This window comes from Eretmochelys imbricata, chromosome 10, assembly GCF_965152235.1.
Source record: "Eretmochelys imbricata isolate rEreImb1 chromosome 10, rEreImb1.hap1, whole genome shotgun sequence".
NCBI lineage: Eukaryota > Metazoa > Chordata > Testudines > Cheloniidae > Eretmochelys > Eretmochelys imbricata.
Genome location: NC_135581.1, coordinates 68,869,464 through 68,888,856, shown reverse-complemented (window position 1 = coordinate 68,888,856; position 19,393 = coordinate 68,869,464). Strand labels below are relative to the sequence as shown.

At 42.1% G+C, this 19,393-nt stretch overlaps 1 protein-coding gene across 1 annotated transcript in view; it reads left to right on the top strand.

Moving 5' to 3' along the window:
* The first annotated feature begins 642 nt into the window (after window positions 1-642).
* Window positions 643-19,393, top strand: part of ABHD17C (abhydrolase domain containing 17C, depalmitoylase) — a 51,890-nt gene continuing 33,139 nt past the window's right edge. The window contains exon 1 of the mRNA XM_077828736.1: window positions 643-1,600. Within this exon, the coding sequence (XP_077684862.1) occupies window positions 1,038-1,600 (563 nt within the window). The 5' untranslated portion in view covers window positions 643-1,037. The remainder of the gene's footprint in view (window positions 1,601-19,393) is intronic.

Sequence of the window (19,393 nt, the reverse complement as noted above, 5' to 3'; positions counted from 1 at the left end):
TGCGGCGGCTGCTTCCCCCCCCCCGCCCCGCGTCTGTGCCCTCGCGCTGGGTTAGGGGGCGGCAGCGAGCCGCGCAGCGGGGCCTGTGGGCGGCCGGGGCCGGGCGCCGTGCCCCGCTGGTGTGCGCCGCTCCGCAGGTACCGGGGCGGGCCGGGCGGCCCCTGCCTAACCCGGAAGCGGTGAGGGGAGCCGGGACATGGCCGCTGCCCGCTACTGTCTCCGCGCCGCAGCCGGCGTGGCCCTGCCCGGGGGGAGCCGAGGCTGAGCCCGCTCCACGGCCGGGCGCCGCCTCCCAGCGCGGGCCGGGGGGGCGGGCCCCTTCAGCGAGGGTCTGCCTGGGGCGGGGGGGCGGATCCGCTCGGGGCTGTGTGTGGGGGGGGGGCCGGTCTGGCGACCGGTTGCAGTGGGTCGGTGTTTGGGGGTGGGGCTCCACTGAGGGGTTGCAGGATTGGGCCAGGCACTGGGTGCAGCGCTGGGCGGGTGCACTGGGCTTGGGGTGATTGTGAGGAGTTGCGTTTGGTGTCTCTATTATTAATTATTATTATTTATTGTTTTTGCAAGGGGGGGGGATCTTGCATTTAGTGGTGTCTGGGGGAGTTGTATGGGGGGACAGATCTTATTTCAGGGGGATTAGTTTTTAATCTTTGGTTTTGGGGCACTGAATCAGATGTAGATTTGGGGGGCTTGCTTATTTATTTATTTTTTTTTTAGGTGCTCCAGAGTAACCTGGGCTGTGTGAAAATGACTAAGTGATTTCAGCCCATTTGATGGGGTTGGATTTATTGTAGGATTAGTAGTAGATTTTGAAGGAGAGTTTCTTGCACTTGAGATATATTTTGTATTCCTTTCCCCGCACACTAGGTGGATTTCTTAGATTTGGAGGGCTGGACTGGTTTTGGTGGCTTACAGTTTTGGGGGGACAGTTGTGTTTTGGGGGTATTGCTCTCACAAGGCTGAGAGTGGGTTGCTGTGGGTGGACTCTGAATCCCCCTCCCCCCCCCCCCCCAGTGTGAGTAAATTTTTATCCAGTGTCACTGATGCCAGAACAAGGCCCCAGAATGAACGGTTTCTCTCTGGGCGAGCTGTGCTGGCTGTTCTGCTGCCCACCTTGCCCTAGCCGCATTGCTGCCAAGTTGGCTTTCTTGCCCCCGGAGCCCACGTATACCGTGCTGCAGTCTGAGCAGCAGCAGCAGCAGCAGGAGGCTGGGGCTGCAGCAGCAGGGTCTGGGACTGTAACAGGGTCTGGGACCCCAACAGGAATGGGCAGCTGCAGTCTGCATTTGAGTGAGCGGGCGGACTGGCAGTATTCACAGCGGGAGTTGGATGCCGTAGAGGTTTTCTTTTCTCGCACATCACGGGATAACAGGCTGGGGTGCATGTTTGTGCGCTGTGCCCCTGCCAGCCGGTATACGCTGCTCTTCTCGCATGGCAATGCTGTGGATCTGGGCCAGATGTGCAGCTTCTACATTGGCCTTGGCTCTCGCATCAACTGCAACGTCTTCTCCTACGACTACTCTGGCTACGGGGTGAGCTCAGGCAAACCCTCTGAGAAAAACCTGTATGCAGACATAGACGCAGCCTGGCAGGCCCTCAGGACAAGGTAAATTGGTGTTGGGGACAAGGTACCAGGGCATGGCTCTTGGCCTGCTAAGGAATATGGGTATTTCTGCATACAGCTCTCACCCTGTTAAACTCAACATCTGTATACTTAACCTGCTAAGGGGTGGGAGGAAGAAGTCTGTATACACTTCTTAATCTGCTAAGAGGTGTCTGGTTGTTTTTGATGGCCTCTTCAGGGGCACCAGTAACAGTTACATGAGGAACTGCATGGCTTGGATTGGTAATGAGATTTTGCTTATTGGGTCTTCTCTATATGTAAGATTCAGTCATCAGTAGCCAACAACCAATGTCGCCACACCACTGCCTATGTCCATTGATAAAGGAAGCTGTGATGTGCATTGGTTGAGCTTATCTCACCTTGACACCAGGTTGAGCTTAGTGGCTGCAAATCACAACTTTGTCTATGATTGGGGCTTGCATTGGTGCACTTACAACATTTGTTGGCCAGCAGTGGCTGAATTGGGGCTAATCCCACATATAGACAAAGTTTGGGTAACAAGTTTGAATGTAGATCAGGTTAGTGATGACCAAAAAAACAGTAACCATCTGATGGGAATTCGAGGTTGGGAGCCCCATGTTCCATGCAAACTCTATAACACAGGCCTTCCTCTTTAGCAGTAGGGCAGGAGAGAAGAGGAGAGGACAACTTGTAGCTGAATTCCCTGCCTGGCATCCTGAGGTCTTACAGCCTGCCAGAGCAACCTGGCCAGTGTGAAATGAGTAGGTGGTTTCAGCCTATTTCCCTGGGGGCAGGTGTCCACCTCACAAACCATCACCAGAATTGCTACTAATTGGATCTCCCTGTTTGCAATGGAGCATCCAGGGATTAAATAGGCATAGAGTCCAAACTATCCTCTTGCCTCTGCCAGTGACCTGTCTTGGTCAAGTTTTAAGCATGCTGTTGGGTGGGAAAGTAGGTGTAGGAAAGCATACTCTTTTGCTGTATGTACTGTAGCTGTTGTTTGGTGAGTTAACTGAGTTGAGTTCTCTCGGGCAACTCTTGAGAATACTGAAACTGCTTGAAAAACTGAGTTAGTTAATTTGTAAAGAACTACTAGGGCATGTGATGTTGCCTAGTGTAATGAAAGAATGGATCAAATGTGTTGTAATACTTAGGCACATGGTGGATAAGATCTAAGGGAGGAGAAGTGCTATATAAGAGCCAAGTGTTAAGGTGACTGTGGTTTGTTTTCCCCTCTCTAGCCCCACCTTTAATATTGTCTAAATCAGACTTGAAAAATTGCCATGAAAACCTACCAATCTAGGGACACATTCTCTTTGTCCATTCTTTTAGATCGTAAGACTAAATATTTTACTTGCCACTTAAAAATGATTTGGTTCAAGTGACTAGAATTTTACAAGACTGATCTAAACCTGTTTTGTGGCTTTATTTTACCCACAGGTAAAAGTGCTGCTTTCTTACTTTATTTCCTAAGGCAGACAAGGTGATACTTGTTCAGTGAAGGAGGACGCTCCTTGTTGTGTGTGTGTGTATGTTTCAATTCTTAACATTACATTAACAGATTCAGACTTTATAACATTTATTTTGACTCCTGAGAGCCGTGACAGTTATAATCAATGAATTTGGTGCCTTATTGACATGTTGATTCTGGCCATGGAGATTTACATGATTCTGACAGAGATATGTGTGCTTAAATGTGTGTGCATGTGTGTACATTGAGCACTGCTGGTGAGGAGGAAGTTTTCTGTAGTAAATGTATGTACAGTATTGATGCCAGCTAAGGGATCAGTTGCTACAGAATGTAAGCTTTTATCTTTTTAAAAAATCTCTGGCTTCCTAGTTGTAAAGAAAATCTTTTAAATATGAACCAGCACAAAAGTGTCTTCCTGAGCCTGCAGACATTTCCTCATATATTTTTCTAAGCAGCATATCAAAATTAACAAGATTCTGGTCAGTTTCACAGCCACTATTTAGAATTTCAGGCAGCATTACAACTGAGACACACTATCTGTAAGAGCTTTCATTATAAAAATGCAAGCCTGACCCGTAATATGTTAAAATACATGTGTTATACTTGTGCACTATAACATTACAGTAATAGTTAAGGCTCATTTGGACCTGGTTTTGTGTCAGTAAAACTGCTGCAATGGAGTCTGTGATTTCCACCTCAAATTCACAATACTTAGACATATTGTAATGAAGTGCAATGCTAACTTAAGTCATGTCCTGAAATATATGAAAAGTGCCTCATGCTAACGAGGCCCCGGGAAGCATTTAGGTGTTCCTATAGGTTCTTCTGAGTTCACCAAAGACACCCTTAGAATCTTCAGCTTGAAATGTTATAGATCTGGAAGAGTCATTTGTTGTCTATGACTACCAGTGTTGGTGGCATCCAAGAAAGAAGTATTCAGGATGACTCTAATTAGCCTGAAAGGGTAGACGTGAAACCCAAAGATGATGTTGATGACAAAACCAAACATTTTTGCTTAATCACTCAGGCCCCTGCTTTGCTGCAAGAGGGGAATGTTCAGAACATTTCTGAATTTTACTCCATCTTAGTTGCACAGTTCCCCTGTAAAGAACTACTAATTTTAGTAAAGTTAATACTGATTTTTATCAATATATATTTAATATTACCATCAGTAGTCAGGCAAGACTGGCATTAATTCTTAATTGGAGTGTGGGGGAACGGTTCTCTTTACCCCTATGTATTTGTACCGTGTTCATTGAGCTGTTGAACGTGTATACAATGAATTTATGTTAACAAATTGTTTTTAATATTTTGTCTGTAATAGGCAATGGATGGAAAATAAACCATATAAAAAGTAGTTTTAATATGTGTTCACTAGCTGCTATTTGTAAATATACAGGAGTTCCTATAGTGAGTGTTGCAACTGTGCCTATTGGGGTTCCCAACTATATAATAATTTGAATAATACTGGGCCTGATCTTGGAACACAAACCTGTCAATTCTGAAAGTGATAACTGGGAATTCTTAAGTAATCAATATAATTAATCTATAGATCAGGCTACATAAGCACCTCAGCTTTTATTAATTCTTTACTCCATATGTGAACTAGAACAGTGTCTCTCTAACTGGGTTCTGTGACTTCTCGGGGTCTGCAGGCCCCGCTGATCAACTCCTCCCCCTCCCTCCCAGTGCCTCCCTACCTGCCCTGGTTCCGCACCGCTCTCAGAAGCGGCTGCCACGTCCTGCAGCTCCTAGGCGCATGGGTGGCCAGGGAGTCTCCATGCGCTGCCCAAGTGCCGGCTCTGCACCTCCCATTCTGCACCCCAATTCCCTGACCCAGCCCAGAGTCCCCTTCCACACCCAAACGCTCTCCCGGAGCTTGCACCCCCCTCAACCTCCAGCCCTGAGCCCGCTCCTGCACCCCAAATCCATCATCCCCAGCCACACCCCAGAGAACATACCGCCAGCTGGAGCCCTCAGCCCCCCTGTGCCCCAACCCCCAGCCCAGAGCCCCTTTCTGCACCCCAAACCCCTCATCCCCAGCCCAGAGCCTGCACCCCCTGCTGGGGCCCTCACCACCCCCCCATACCCTAATCCCCTGCCCCAGCCCTGAGTCTCCTCCCGCACCCCAACTCCCTTCCAGAGCCTGCACACCCTGAACTCCCTCCTATATCCCAAACCCCTCATCCTTGGCCCCACCCCAGAGCCCATATCCCAATCCGGAGCCACCACCCCAAGCCTCTTCCCCAGCCCAGTGAAGGTGAGTGAGGGAGAGTGAGCAACAGAGGGAGGGGGGGATGGAGTGAGTGGGAGGAGGGGTCTTGGAGAATGGTCAGGGCAGGGGCGGGGCCTTGGTGAAGGGGCAGGGCAGGGGTCCCCAACATTTTTAATCAAAAATGGGGGGAGCCTCAGGTTGGTAAAGTTTGAGAACCGCTGAACTAGAAAATATATTAATCTGTCATTTTTAAAAGAAGAAAGCCAAGGAAAGTGTGGGCCCCTTAATGAATGAGGGAGGCAACCTAGTGACTGAGGATGTGGAAAAAGCTAATGTACTCAATGCTTTTTTGCCTCTGTCTTCACGAACAAGGCCAGCTCCCAGACTGCTGCGCTGGGCATCACAACATGGGGAATAGATGGCCAGCCCTCTGAGGAGAAAGAGGTGGTTAGGGACTATTTAGAAAAGCTGGACGTGCACAAGTCCATGGGGCCGGACGAGTTGCATCGGAGAGTGCTAAAGGAATTGGAGGCTGTGATTGCAGAGCCATTGGCCATTATCTTTGAAAACTCGTGGCGAACGGGGGAAGTCCCGGATGACTGGAAAAAGGCTAATGTAGTGCCCATCTTTAAAAAAGGGAAGAAGGAGGATCCTGGGAACTACAGGCCAGTCAGCCTCACCTCAGTCCCCAGAAAAATCATGGAGCAGGTCCTCAAAGAATCAATCCTGAAGCACTTACATGAGAGGAAAGTGATCAGAAACAGTCAGCATGGATTCACCAAGGGAAGGTCGTGCCTGACTAATCTAATCGCCTTTTATGATGAGATTACTGGTTCTGTGGATGAAATGAAAGCAGTGGATGTATTGTTTCTTGACTTTAGCAAAGCTTTTGACACGGTCTCCCACAGTATTCTTGTCAGCAAGTTAAAGAAGTATGGGCTGGATGAATGCACTATAAGGTGGGTAGAAAGTCGGCTAGATTGTCGGGCTCAACGGGTAGTGATCAATGGCTCCATGTCTAGTTGGCAGCCGGTGTCCAGTGGAGTGCCCCAGAGGTCGGTCCTGGGGCCGGTTTTGTTCAATATCTTCATAAATGATCTGGAGGATGGTGTGGATTGCACTCTCAGCAAATTTGCGGATGATAGTAAACTGGGAGGAGTGGTAGATACGCTGGAGGGCAGAGATAGGATACAGAGGGACCTAGACAAATTGGAGGATTGGGCCAAAAGAAATCTGATGAGGTTCAATAAGGATAAGTGCAGGGTCCTGCACTTAGAACGGAAGAACCCAGTGCACAGCTACAGACTAGAGACTGAATGGCTAAGCAGCAGTTCTGCGGAAAAGGACCTAGGGGTGGCAGTGGACGAGAAACTGGATGTGAGTCAGCAGTGTGCCCTTGTTGCCAAGAAGGCCAATGGCATTTTGGGATGTATAAGTAGGGGCATAGCCAGCAGATCGAGGGATGTGATCGTCCCCCTCTATTCGACATTGGTGAGGCCTCATCTGGAGTACTGTGTCCAGTTTTGGGCCCCACACTACAAGAAGGATGTGGAGAAATTGGAGAGAGCCCAGCAAAGGGCAACAAAAATGATTAGGGGTCTGGAACACATGACTTATGAGGAGAGGCTGAGGGAACTGGGATTGTTTAGTCTGCGGAAGAGAAGAATGAGGGGGGATTTGATAGCTTCTTTCAACTACCTGAGAGGTGGTTCCAGAGAGGATGGTTCTAGACTATTCTCAGTGGTAGAAGAGGACAGGACAAGGAGTAATGGTCTCAAGTTGCAGTGGGGGAGGTTTAGGTTGCATATTCGGAAAAACTTTTTCACTAGGAGGGTGGTGAAACACTGGAATGCGTTACCTAGGGAGGTGGTAGAATCTCCTTCCTTAGAAGTTTTTAAGGTCAGGCTTGACAAAGCCCTGGCTGGGATGATTTAATTGGGGATTGGTCCTGCTTTGAGCAGGGGGTTGGACTAGATGACCTCCTGAGGTCCCTTCCAACCCTGATATTCTATGATATGAAATGGTCTGTCTCTGAGTTAGAGGTAAGCAAAATATGGTGGATAAAAATTAGGAAGTGGATTTTTTTGTTTAAATTAAATACAGGTTTTTAAAAAATAAACCTATTTAAAATTAAATTAGAAATTACAACAACCTATGTTCGTCCTAATCTTATTATAATCTATTAAAATAATTTATATTAAAATAATCATATTAAGCTGTACATGTTTGCTGAAGTTTTAAAGAAAGTCAAAGCACTGAACTTTTGGACGTCAGTGGCTAAGCACCTCTAACTACTGTTACAATTAAAGATCTGAAAGGATTTCTATTACAAACTCATTTTAAGGGATTAATTTATTTTTAAACATCTGCAGAGGCTGAAGCATGGGGTTTGCTGTTTGTAAGTTTATAAATGGAGAAAAATTGATCAGTATTTCCAATTATTTTGCTTCAGGGTGGACTGGTTTAAATGAAAGCAATTTAAATCACTGATTTTTAATCATGATTTAAATAAGCAGACAGGAAACCTTGATTTTAATAATTAGTTTTAATCTTGTTTTATATTTGTACTTTTTAGGTATTTTCCTAAAGAGGGGCTGTTTCTCCCTGGTTGGTAACCATTAAAACATGTTGATTTGCAACTAAATATAGGCTTTACACTAAACTTGGTGCTTTTTTGCTAATAAGGATACACTATCTTGATGCACATTTATTTAATCAACTATATAGCTTAACTGAAATTTGTATAGATTCTTAATGTTTACGTTTTTATTATGTTAAAAAATGGTGAACGATGCAATTCTTACTAGATGACTGATTTTTTTTTTTTTTTTTTACTTGTGATTTGTGTCCAGATCGTTTTGGAAATATGAATTCAACAAATAATGCACAAAAATGGCATTTTAAGATTGTTTATTGAATAAAACTACTTCATATGTGCTGGATACATAAAAAAAGTTTATCAAAAAGTACTGTACATGAAAACATATTTTGCATTTTAAATTAACTGATTTATTAAACAAAGTATTATCCATACTAAGTGAATTGAACAGATTGTTTTCTGGTCTCTGTTGTCCTATTAGAACTAATGGATCTCATCTTCTCTCACCTAGTTTTTATTTATAGATTGGAGAAGAAAAACAAGTCTTCCTGCTTTTTCTACTCCCAACTGGTTTGTTAACTTTGGATAAACCAGTGATTGATCTGAACTAATTGAATAAGCTGAAATGAAGAAAATATTCTCTCTGCATCTGTAGAAAAGACTACTTCTGTCCAAAGCTAGTTCAGCACTTTAACAAACAGTTGTTTGCTAGAGCCCTTATAATTACTGTGTGCTCATAAACTGAGGAGTTCAGGCTGAGATGAATCTGCTTCTAGTTAATTAACACACACCCATCAAGCACCTAATCATTTTCTGTTGGTAATTCTTGGATTTATAGGTCTAGGTGACTTTCTGTGAGTTAGATTCTTTGTTTCAGTTTGGTCCGTCTATTTTGCTTTAATTTATTTTACAAATAGAACTGGGCATAATAGAAAGTATTTGAGACCCTGTGTCTTTTATGTCAAGATCTAATTGGGGTCAGTGCTCTTTGCGGTGATATAATTAACTTTTATCCTAATATTTGATTGACTGAGACAGTGGCTGATTTGTAGGATTCCTATAGCTCGACTCCCCCCCACCCCCCGAACTACTTGTGCAAGATTAAAAACATTTCAACAATCCTATATTAAGGTGAATTCTGTTAGCCTTATGAATAGGATACACATTTCCAATCATCCAGTTTGCGTATTCTGTTTAAACTCTTGAGCATGACCACAAACATTTTTCCCATCATTATTCTTTGATATTTTTCCTACTTCTATGTTCCTTATACTTGAGTCAATTGCAGATTGTGTAATGCTTGGAAGATTCTGGTAATGGGTATAGTATTCTCTTACTGTCATCATGATATTTAATTAAATGTCTTTGTTAAATCTGAGTTAAATTCTACATACAGTTTCACTCAATAGAAAATAAATTAGATAAAATCGTAAACTGATCTCCTGGGCTGTGTGCAGTTATTGATTGGAGTTGATGGGAGTGAGTGATGGATAAATCAGAGCCGCTCCCCCCCCCTTCATATTTTTTAGCTTACGCTGATGTGCTTCAGACATGTAGGAGTGATAAAATCAATGTATGCATTCCCTAAACTCTCCAGGAAAGATTTGTGAAGTGATTTTAAAAATCCTAAATGGATGAAAGAAGGCATCACTTCACTAACTCTTTGACTCTGAAATACAGTATCAAAGTGCAACTCCTCAGTCTGCTATCTGGATGCTGTGAAATGGATGAAGAAGTTGTAGCTGGTTATGTCTGAATCCTTGAAAGGCTTGAATATCAAAAGATCTACGGAGTAATTTATTTAGGTATGACCTCTCAACGCATAACAGAGCATCAGAACATTTCAACTTTGATTTATACTTCATAGTCAGTAGAGATCTGCTAGTTCTCTCCATTGATTCACCACCACTGAAGGAGTCAGACTTCGATATTACACAATAGGATCCAAGCGTTTCTGGTGGGAGATTATTTTCCATTGATTTAGGATTCATGATGAATCAATCCAGGAACTATTTTTCCCCAAACCATGGGGATTTTAAAGATGTCTCTTCTATTCTGAATTGTCACTTTATGCAAGCTACATTAAGGGGAGGGGAAGGAATAGAGGTATCTGTTTTGTTGGTGTTTTCTTCCCATACCCCATTCCCACCCAGTACAATTTTCTTTGCCAAACTTGTCCAAAAAAAAAAAAAAAAATTACAACTAGTTTTCATTAAAGTCAGAGCGCATAACTGCTTGAATTCTTGCAGGGAGGGTAACTAGTTACCTGAGGACGTCCTAGCACTTTTCTAAATCAGAGTGGTGACTGTCTGAGTAGAAAGGTATAGCCCACGTTAATTAGTATATTTTTTCAGAGATGAAAATAGTAGTTACTATTTTTATCAACATATTTAAACTGCCACTTTAATTTTCTTTGACATAATCTTGCTTGCGCAGCCCTCTAGCATAAAATCTTGTTCCAAAGCATTCAGATCAAATCATTCAGTTGAGTTGAATATTTGAACAACTGACTTGAGGTTTGTTTAATTAGCATAGTCTCTAAAAGAAAGGACTTCAAGAGCATCAGCCTTGTACTTTCATCTTTTTCAGGAACCAGTTAGTTGAGCAATTTATATTATGTACATTTGAGGTGAAGGGAGTTAAGATTCTTGAAACTCCTCAAACCTTCTCCCAAATGTATCTCTCTTTGGAATAATTTATGTCCGGAGTAAACTCCCACCCCAGATACACACACATGCTCAAACAGTATGATCCAGGTGTGACCTACTAATTGGTATAATTTATCAGCATGTTTCCATTAATTTTTTTGTGTAATAGTTCTAGTACTTGCTACAAATCACATTGTACCTGTTTGTATCCTAGACTTAATTAGATGTGCATAATGTAAGAAAAATGGACCAGTTAATAATGTTAAGTAGCTATTGCCGATTTTGTTCGCTACCAGTGTAAATCTATTCAGTATAATAAACGAATGCGTTTACTGTACAGTACTTCCTCATTTTTGCTGTTTCACCTGATAGGCAATTTTAGTTCTAGTTCCGTTTAAGCTTCACATATTGTGGTTTTTCAAAATAGCATAGGAAGAGAGAGACTCAGAAAAAGTTTCCATATTAGTATGATGTTCCTTCATTCCTTAATATGGTTGCAAAAGTTCAAAAACTATTTTTTGCTGGCTCTTTTGGCATCTACCTGCTCCGCATACACTTCCTTGGAATCTGACTTCATAAACTGGAGTCTTCATAAATATGTTTGGATTTGGAATTTTTCCCAAGCATTCTCAGCGTGACTCTTGGATTTTACTGGGTGGTATTTCCTATTTTTGGCCCTTTTAAGGAGATTATGGTGTGAGGCCTGCAAGCGGTTATGTAATGTACACTCTTTATTTTTGGAGAAATGGTGGGGTTTTTTCCCCCTAAAATTTTGAAAGTATGCCCATATATCCTGGTGAACAGTGCAATTAGAATCACATGGAACGCAAATTTGATCAAAAATATGATTGCAAAATAGGGTAATGTTACTTTGTGCAGGAATGTATTATACAGCTAACTGCACAACGAACATATGTTAATGCAAATGATTAGCATGCCACAGACAAATAGATAGCTGCCCCTGGTATTCTGGTAAACATTTTTAACTTTGTGCATCAGATTTAGGTGTCATGTTATGTAGATTGCTTTTTGTCTTTAGTAAAATTGTAACATTTAGCAAGAATTGTCACTGATGTCAGGACTGTAAGACCAAAGCAGACTTGGAAGCTAAATTTCCATATATTTCATTGCCAAGAATAGTTTTAAATTAGCTTTGTTTTTAGCTACTCTTGGTGATATGGACAACAAAATAAAATTTGATTTTTGTTTTTTAGTTGTCTTGGGTGTAAACAGTCCTAAAATTCAGCTGTCCAAACTTGGACATATCAGTTTTTTGTTTACCCTCTCATCATAAAAGGTTCTGGGGTATAGTTCTGACTTAATTACAGCACTGGATATAAAGAACTCTACAGTGGAGGCTGGGCGAATGGTCTTCTCAAGTTAGCATGGTAAAAATAGCAGTGTGGTTATTGTGGCATGGGTGATGGCATGAGCTAGCTGCCCAAGTACAAACCCAGTGGTCAGGTGGGTTTATGCTAGAGCGGCTAGCCAGTGCTGCTGCTCGTGGCACAATGTCCATACTGCTATTTTTAGCATACTAGGTTGAGCGGAGCAAGTGTGTTTGTCTACTCAGGATGGGTGCTCACTTCCAGGTGCAGTGTAGACATACCCTAAGTGGTCATGAAGTGTGCCCACATTCGTGTTTAGGAACTCAAGGTATTCTTCTGCTTTCAGTGCCATGTAGTAGATTAAGTACCATGAGATATTTGAGAAAGGGAAAGGCTAAAACCATTCTTTCTCCTTTTCGGAGGTACGTGATCTCTCTGGATACTTTTCTACCTGCCCATTACCTGCCTTAAAGATGCTGGCTTGCAAGATCTGATGAGTGCATACTACGGGAAGCATTTAGATCAGTGTGAAGTAGGCACAATTGGGTGTTTTTGTTTTGTTTTTTTAACTATAAAAGTGCACCCCCCAGCACTCCAAGTTACCATGGTGTGTCTTTAAGTGCTAGGCTAAGTTTACAGTAGCTCGTTACTTGTGCACTCAAGTAAAACACAATTAGTAATGTTATCTGGGACTTCAGGGAACTAAGGGTATACATGTCATGAATAAATTATATGGGGGAAAATGTTACAACTACAAAAGAAATATGGGTCAACTGTCAGCAAACTTTGTGGGAAAACTTTGACACTGTTTGAGTAAATGGACTTTAAAAGACTGAGTAGACTAAAAGAAACAAGTTTATTTTTTTCCCTAGCTAAGTCCATTTCAATTCTAAGATTCTTTTAATGACTTCCTTGCTTAAGTATACAGTAGTTTAAAGGAGATGTTGATGGCACTGCCTTGTGGAGTCCAGCTTGCTTTAATTTGTTTTGTTTTAAATTCTGTTTTAGATTGCCACAGGAAAGCCGGGACGTGAGGTTATGGTAATTTTCACCTTAAACCCTTTTGCAAGTTTGTTTTAAGAGGATCAGCAGAAAATTAGTCTGTAAAGTTTGAGTTACACCCAGCAAAGAATGTACCTATCTCAGAACTGTGCAAACACTAATAAATGGGTGGTTAAAGAACATTGTTTTTCTCAAGCCAGTGATCCATTTAATGAGTAACCAGCACTTCCTCCACAGGTAAAGATGAATCGTTTCAAGGCAGTGTTTGGGAGAAGTTGAGAGAGCTCATGAACGAAGTGATTCTTGTGCCAGTTTAAATTAACATACCAGTGCCCATACTCAGCATTGTTTGGCCTCTGAGTCACAAAAAAAAACTGCCTTTTTTTTTCTTTCTGGATGTTGAGTAACTCTTGCGATAAAAGAAAAGGAGTACTAGTGGCACCTTAGAGGCTAACCAATTTATTTGAGCATAAGCTTTCGTGAGCTACAGCTGAAAGCTCATGCTCAAATAAATTGGTTAGTCTCTAAGGTGCCACTAGTACTCCTTTTCTTTTTGCAAATACAGACTAACACGGCTGCTACTCTGAAACCTAACTCTTGCAAATATCCTTAACTGCCATTGAGTCCAGAGATGTTGAAGGCACTCATCAATTTGCAAGATTAGGCCCCATATGTTTGACAGAATCTCTTTAGTGTGGCATGTACAGCTCTCACAATTGAGTACAGTGTGTATCTGTGGCCACTTTACATTAACTTCTTGAAATATTGACTGCTGATTTTATCTTTGGGATGTTCTGAATAAGAAAGGATGGAAGATCTAGACTTATAGTATATATGTGTGTTTTATGCATTTTGGAAAAATATCATGCTACTCCATGGGAAAAAAATTTTCCCCAAATTTGTCAATCAGTTAAAATCAAACTGCTGAATCCCTGGAGCAGCTTACAGGTGTCTAATACATATCTGATACATAGCTGAGCTAAAGCTCTTCATTAGGCATTACGTGGGGAATTGTACTTAAGATAGTACAACTATCCGTCTCATGGCAACTGCAACATCCTGCTGTATGATGCAAAATATTGAGTGACTGCTGTAAAAAGCTCATTAGTTGAGTGCTGTCAATGTACAGTCCTTTGCCTATGGAGCTTGCACAGGTTGCAGAACACTAGCATGATGCACAAGATGATCAGGTCCAGTGTCTGGAAAAATCTCCAATGCTAGAACTGTGGAATTTACATATTAATTAAAAGGAGGGATTTGAATGGAGAGGATGGTTGGAGGGATAGGAAGGGAGCGGTAGAAAGAAACAAGAAGAATTTGGGAGGAGTTCAGGCAGAGGGAATCAATGGAGATGGAGACCAGGTGGACAAGTGCAGGGCCTTGACGTGAGGATGAGAACTTGAACTTGATGTGAGAGCGGAGGAGAGAGTAGCAAGTTTAGCATTCCAGTTGTGATTAATTGTTGTGCTGAATGGGAACTGTTTGTGAATAAGCAATTTTCAGGAGCAGATGGTGGTTCTTTCATCTTCTGTGTTAACTGTTGCTCTTTGCTTTTTAGATTAATGACCAGAGACTTTGAGGCAAATTAACAATTGTAAGTGATACAATGTGGCATCAGTTTTCTTAAGTATGTGCCTATTCTGAAAATTGCTTGTAAAAAAGGGGTATGGGGCAGGGTCTGTATGTCCTTGGATCAATTACAGCCATATCAGATTTGTTCAGTTGGCAAGAGAAATGTTTCCCCTGACTGCCAGTCTGTCCCTCTCAACCTGGCATCTGATAGTCAAACTGGGGTTTTGTTGTTCTTGCATGCAAAGAACCCAGCTTGATTTTCTTCTTCCAGGTTGTTTGCAGGGCTAGCAGTTGAAATGCAGGATTTCTGTCAAGTTTGCTGAGTTTACAGATGTAATTTGAGGGACAAGAAAGTTGCTTTTCAATATAGAATTGCCCAGTGGGAGGAGCGGAACACAATGCAAGTTTTAGGTGCTGGGAAGGAGCGTAAAGCTTGTATTACCCTGTTCCTATGGCTGCTGTTGGCCAAGCAGGTCCCTTGGGCATTAAGTTAAGATGCCCTAGTTTTGGCTGGCCGCAAACAATTCCAGAAAGGTGCACACAAACAGATGAGTTTGTGTAGCGCAGTGGTGTCCTGGTGATGTCCCTCTTTCACATCCAATGCTTAATTTGTAATGAAAGGTGCTGGGGCTCAAGCAATTTTTCCCTTTCATAACTGATGCGGCAAACCCAGAGGTACCAGGGCTATGAACTGCCAAGTCTAGAAGTGCTGGGGCTCAGCCCTGGCAAGCCTTGGCACAAATAAGCACTGTTCCCAGCTATGTAGGCAGTAGTATATGGTGGCGGGAAGGGGCGGGGGGTGGGAGAAGAGTGGCATAAGAGATTCTAAATTGGCTTTATAGCACCAGAAGGTCTTCCCTTTGCACTGGAGTGAGCCTCCTAGGGCTGAATATGGCTCCTAGGGCTGAATATGTGGGCTTTAAGACCAGATCATGCAAAGGCAGAAAGTAGTTGTACTAAAATGGCAAAATCTGGCCCAATAACTTTATTCCTGCCAGTACCATAGCAGTTAGCTGAGATGAGCATTTGAATGTGGGAGAATCCTTGCAGTTCATGAAATGTTTTTGTAACAGTTCAACAAAATAATTATTTGCAAATTAGGAAACTCCCACATGGGTTTGAGTCCAGATGGGTTTGAGTCCAGATGAGTTCATTAATTAAGAATACCTCAGACTGCAGAGGGAAGAATTTAGAGTATCCTTAATCTCAATGCATTTTCTCTGGTAAATTCTTACTGTTCAAAAAGAAAAGGAGGACTTGTGGCACCTTAGAGACTAACCAATTTATTTGAGCATAAGCTTTCGTGAGCTACAGGCATCCGATGAAGTGAGCTGTAGCTCATGAAAGCTTATGCTCAGATAAATTGGTTAGTCTCTAAGGTGCCACAAGTCCTCCTTTTCTTGCGGATACAGACTGCTACTCTGAAATCTTACTGTTCAGTTTGTTATAAGCTTGGTTTTTCACTTTCCTCTGTGAAATCCATTGGATTTTCTTCAGACACCTTGGTTTATTTGTGAGGGGGCTTCTGTTTCCAGGAAGACTTTGGGCCTGCAGAATGTTTGAGCTTTACTTGTTGAAATTCTGCATTAGAAACTTTGACCCCCTTGCTGCATGCATCTGTGTCAGGCAAGCTTCTCTTTGCAAGGCATGCATAGTCACCTAGGAACTCTCCAGTGATGACATTTTTTTAACAGAAAACTACTTCAGATATTAACATGTTATGACTGCTAAATCAAATTCACTGTTACATGGTAGATCCATTTTATTTGTATTTGCAACAAAATAAAAAATAATTTGGATTGCTGTGTAATGGGACACTCAACTTGAATCTTTTGAAACTAACTTCCAAAATCTTTTTTTTTTCTGACAGAGCACCCTATAAATGGCATGTTCTGAGGTTTTTTTAAAAATTCCTTTTTAATTTTAAATAGGATTGGTTGAAGGGGTTTTGCTCACATCATAAGACTTTCCTCCACCTTCCCTTTCTCTCTGCACACAACTGCCTGCTTCTGGATCAGGTTCTGTTTAGCTATTGGTGGTAAACACCTTCTTGAAGAGCCTGGGGGAGGGAGGGAGTCCGCCAGCAACAAACAGTGAAACTGTGTACAAAACCCTGTCCAGTGCACAGCCTGGAAATAGACACTTTGAAAATTCTCAAAAAGAAAAGGAGGACTTGTGGCACCTTAGAGACTAACAAATTTATTTGAGCATAAGCTTTCATGAGCTACAGCTCACTTCATCGGATGCATTCAGTGGAAAATACAGTGGGGAGATTTGTGTACATAGAGAACATGAAATAATGGGTGTTACCATACACACTGTAACAAGAGAGTGATCACTTAAGGTGAGCTATTACCAGCACGGGGGCGGGAGTAACCTTTTGTAGTGATAATCAAGGTGGGCCATTTTTAGCAGTTGACAAGAACGTCTGAGGAACAGTGAGGGTGGAGGGGGTGAATAAACATGGGGAAATAGTTTTGCTTTGTGTAATGACCCATCCACTAACTAGGGAGTTATAGTAATCTCAGATTTCAGAGTAACAGCCGTGTTAGTCTGTATTCGCAAAAAGAAAAGGAGTACTTGTGGCACCTTAGAGACTAACCAATAACCAATTGGTTAGTCTCTAAGATGCCACAAGTACTCCTTTTCTTTTTATAGTATCTCAGGAGTTACTTACAGAAAGAATGGGTGCAAAAGTTTCAGAAAGAAATAAAACCTTCTTTCTCTCAAGTGGAATATGTCTCTCTTGGAGTACTAGATTGTGCAATCCATTGCAGATAATGTAATATGAAGCGCAAAAAAAGCTTGAGATGAATGGCTGTTTTCTAAATTCTTTCTCTTGTTTCTCAAGCGTGACTTTAGAGGGCTTATTTGGAAAATTCTGCTTCGGCATACTCTTCATTCACTATGGCTATGTCTTCACTGCCAAAAGTGTGGCTTTACATTGAGATAGGTAACTTGATGTAAAATCCTTGAGACTAGGCAGAGGTAGCTTTTAGCTCAGTATAACTAATAGGGGTAAACACCAGGTAGGTGGGGATTCTGGGTTGAACTCAACTAGCTACACCATGGTAAAATCTATCTGTTCCTTGTCTGAACAACGATTTTACATCGTTAGTTGTCGTGATGTAAAAACTCACTTATTTTTTGTACTGAAGTCAGAGCCTTAATGTTGCTAAACTCGTAGCAGAACTCTACTGTTGTAGCACTCTAGGTATGAATGTTCTATTTCAAGTTTAACTTCATGAATAGCTCTCTAAGTTGTTACATGGAGAGGTCCCTTTGTTTCAACACCAGTTCTGCTATTTTTATGTACACTAGTTACATGCATATGACCTTTGCCTCAGACTGGTTAATAATTACACTGTGACTCTTCATACGTTGCAGGAAACTACTGACACTAGAATCACCCTTTGAGATGTCAGTAAGGTAGTTAAAATAGCAAGTTGTGGCTTGTCTGGAATTTGGCCAGTATATTGTAAGGTTTACATTTACAGTAAACCTGTAGCCACTTGTTACAGTTTCTAATATGGTAACCCTCTGACCCCTTCCCTGAGCTCCCTCTGGACAATTATTTGAAAAATGTTCATTTGAAAAGCCCCTGACCTGCAAAACCAATAATATAGGAGTTCTACAGCCTCTTCTTAAGATCTCTACTAAAATGTAGTACAAATATAGAGGATCCTAACTTTGAGGGAATACAGAATCAAATACAATTGCTTCCTCTTAAATAAAATTCCGTCAGAATTGTTTCTTGGCTTGAAAGCCAAATGAGAGGTGGCTTAAAAGAAAAATGTGGCCTTCTTTCGAATGTCACTTATCTGAAGTTTTATGGTCAGTGGTAGCATTTTCACAAGCACTCAGTATTGGCCGAGCTCCTGCTCCCATTGAAGAGGGTGGGCATTTTACCATTGACTTCAGTGAGTTCAGAGTTACGCCACCACTGAGCACTTTTGAAAATGGTAAAAGAGAGACCGCCTTTAGGAGCTGAGACTGTTGTTCAGTCTCTGTGGTCCTTTACTTCTGTGCAGAAAATGCCAACAAGGACACCAGCTTGTGCCAAATACAAATTTAATTGGGCACCTTTCCACCAGAGCAGACCTGAGACCTCAAATCCATTTCACATAGGCCACTGAGTGCACACTACTGACCTAGATTGGAACTGTCCAGCTCTCTGTCCCACTTAATCTTTCCTCTCCTCCCAGAAAACTCTTCTTAAATATGCTTCAATTTAACAACTTTCACAATGAATAGAGGACTTTTGGGTATGCATCTGGGATGCTTTTCCTCTGGATCCAGTTCTAAATCAGTCATGGGTCAGCAGCTGCAGGGACTTAACCCAGGATGTTCTGTCTCTCTGATGGGACAGTCACAGTAATTCTCACTAATGGGTTTTATTCTGAAAACAGTGCTAATTCAGGGAAAGGAATCTGTTAAGTTAAATTTAGCTCTTTTCCTTTCCCTACTGGAATTAACCAGCTATTCTCCCCTCTTCTTTCTGAGTTTTGAGGTAAAGCATAGGCACACTGTATACATCTCTGCCACTCATGGTGTTGTCTGTACAAGGAGATGCTGTTGCAACACTTCCATTGTGCCTTTCACCCTGAAGGCGCCCATTGTGCTAAGGGAGGAAAGAAACAGTTCTTCACCCACCACTGAAATTCAGCCACCTCTGGGGTTAAATGTGTGCACAGCAACAGCTTGGCTCTAGAAGTGAGTCCATTATTTAATTGAAACCACAGAGAATATGCATAGGCAGAGTGTATTTCCCAAGCTGGAATGTGGCTATTTTGTGGACATTAGTGCATATACTCTTTCAAAAAGTGACATGGTATATTTCACTTTTAAAAAATTATCAAGATTTCAATTTTAGTTCTTATTCAAGAGTTGGTAACTTCTAACAGCACAAGGCTGCTTAATGACATGCTGGTGTAAATGAGTGGTACTTGAATAGAACTGCTAATGCTAGCTTCTTG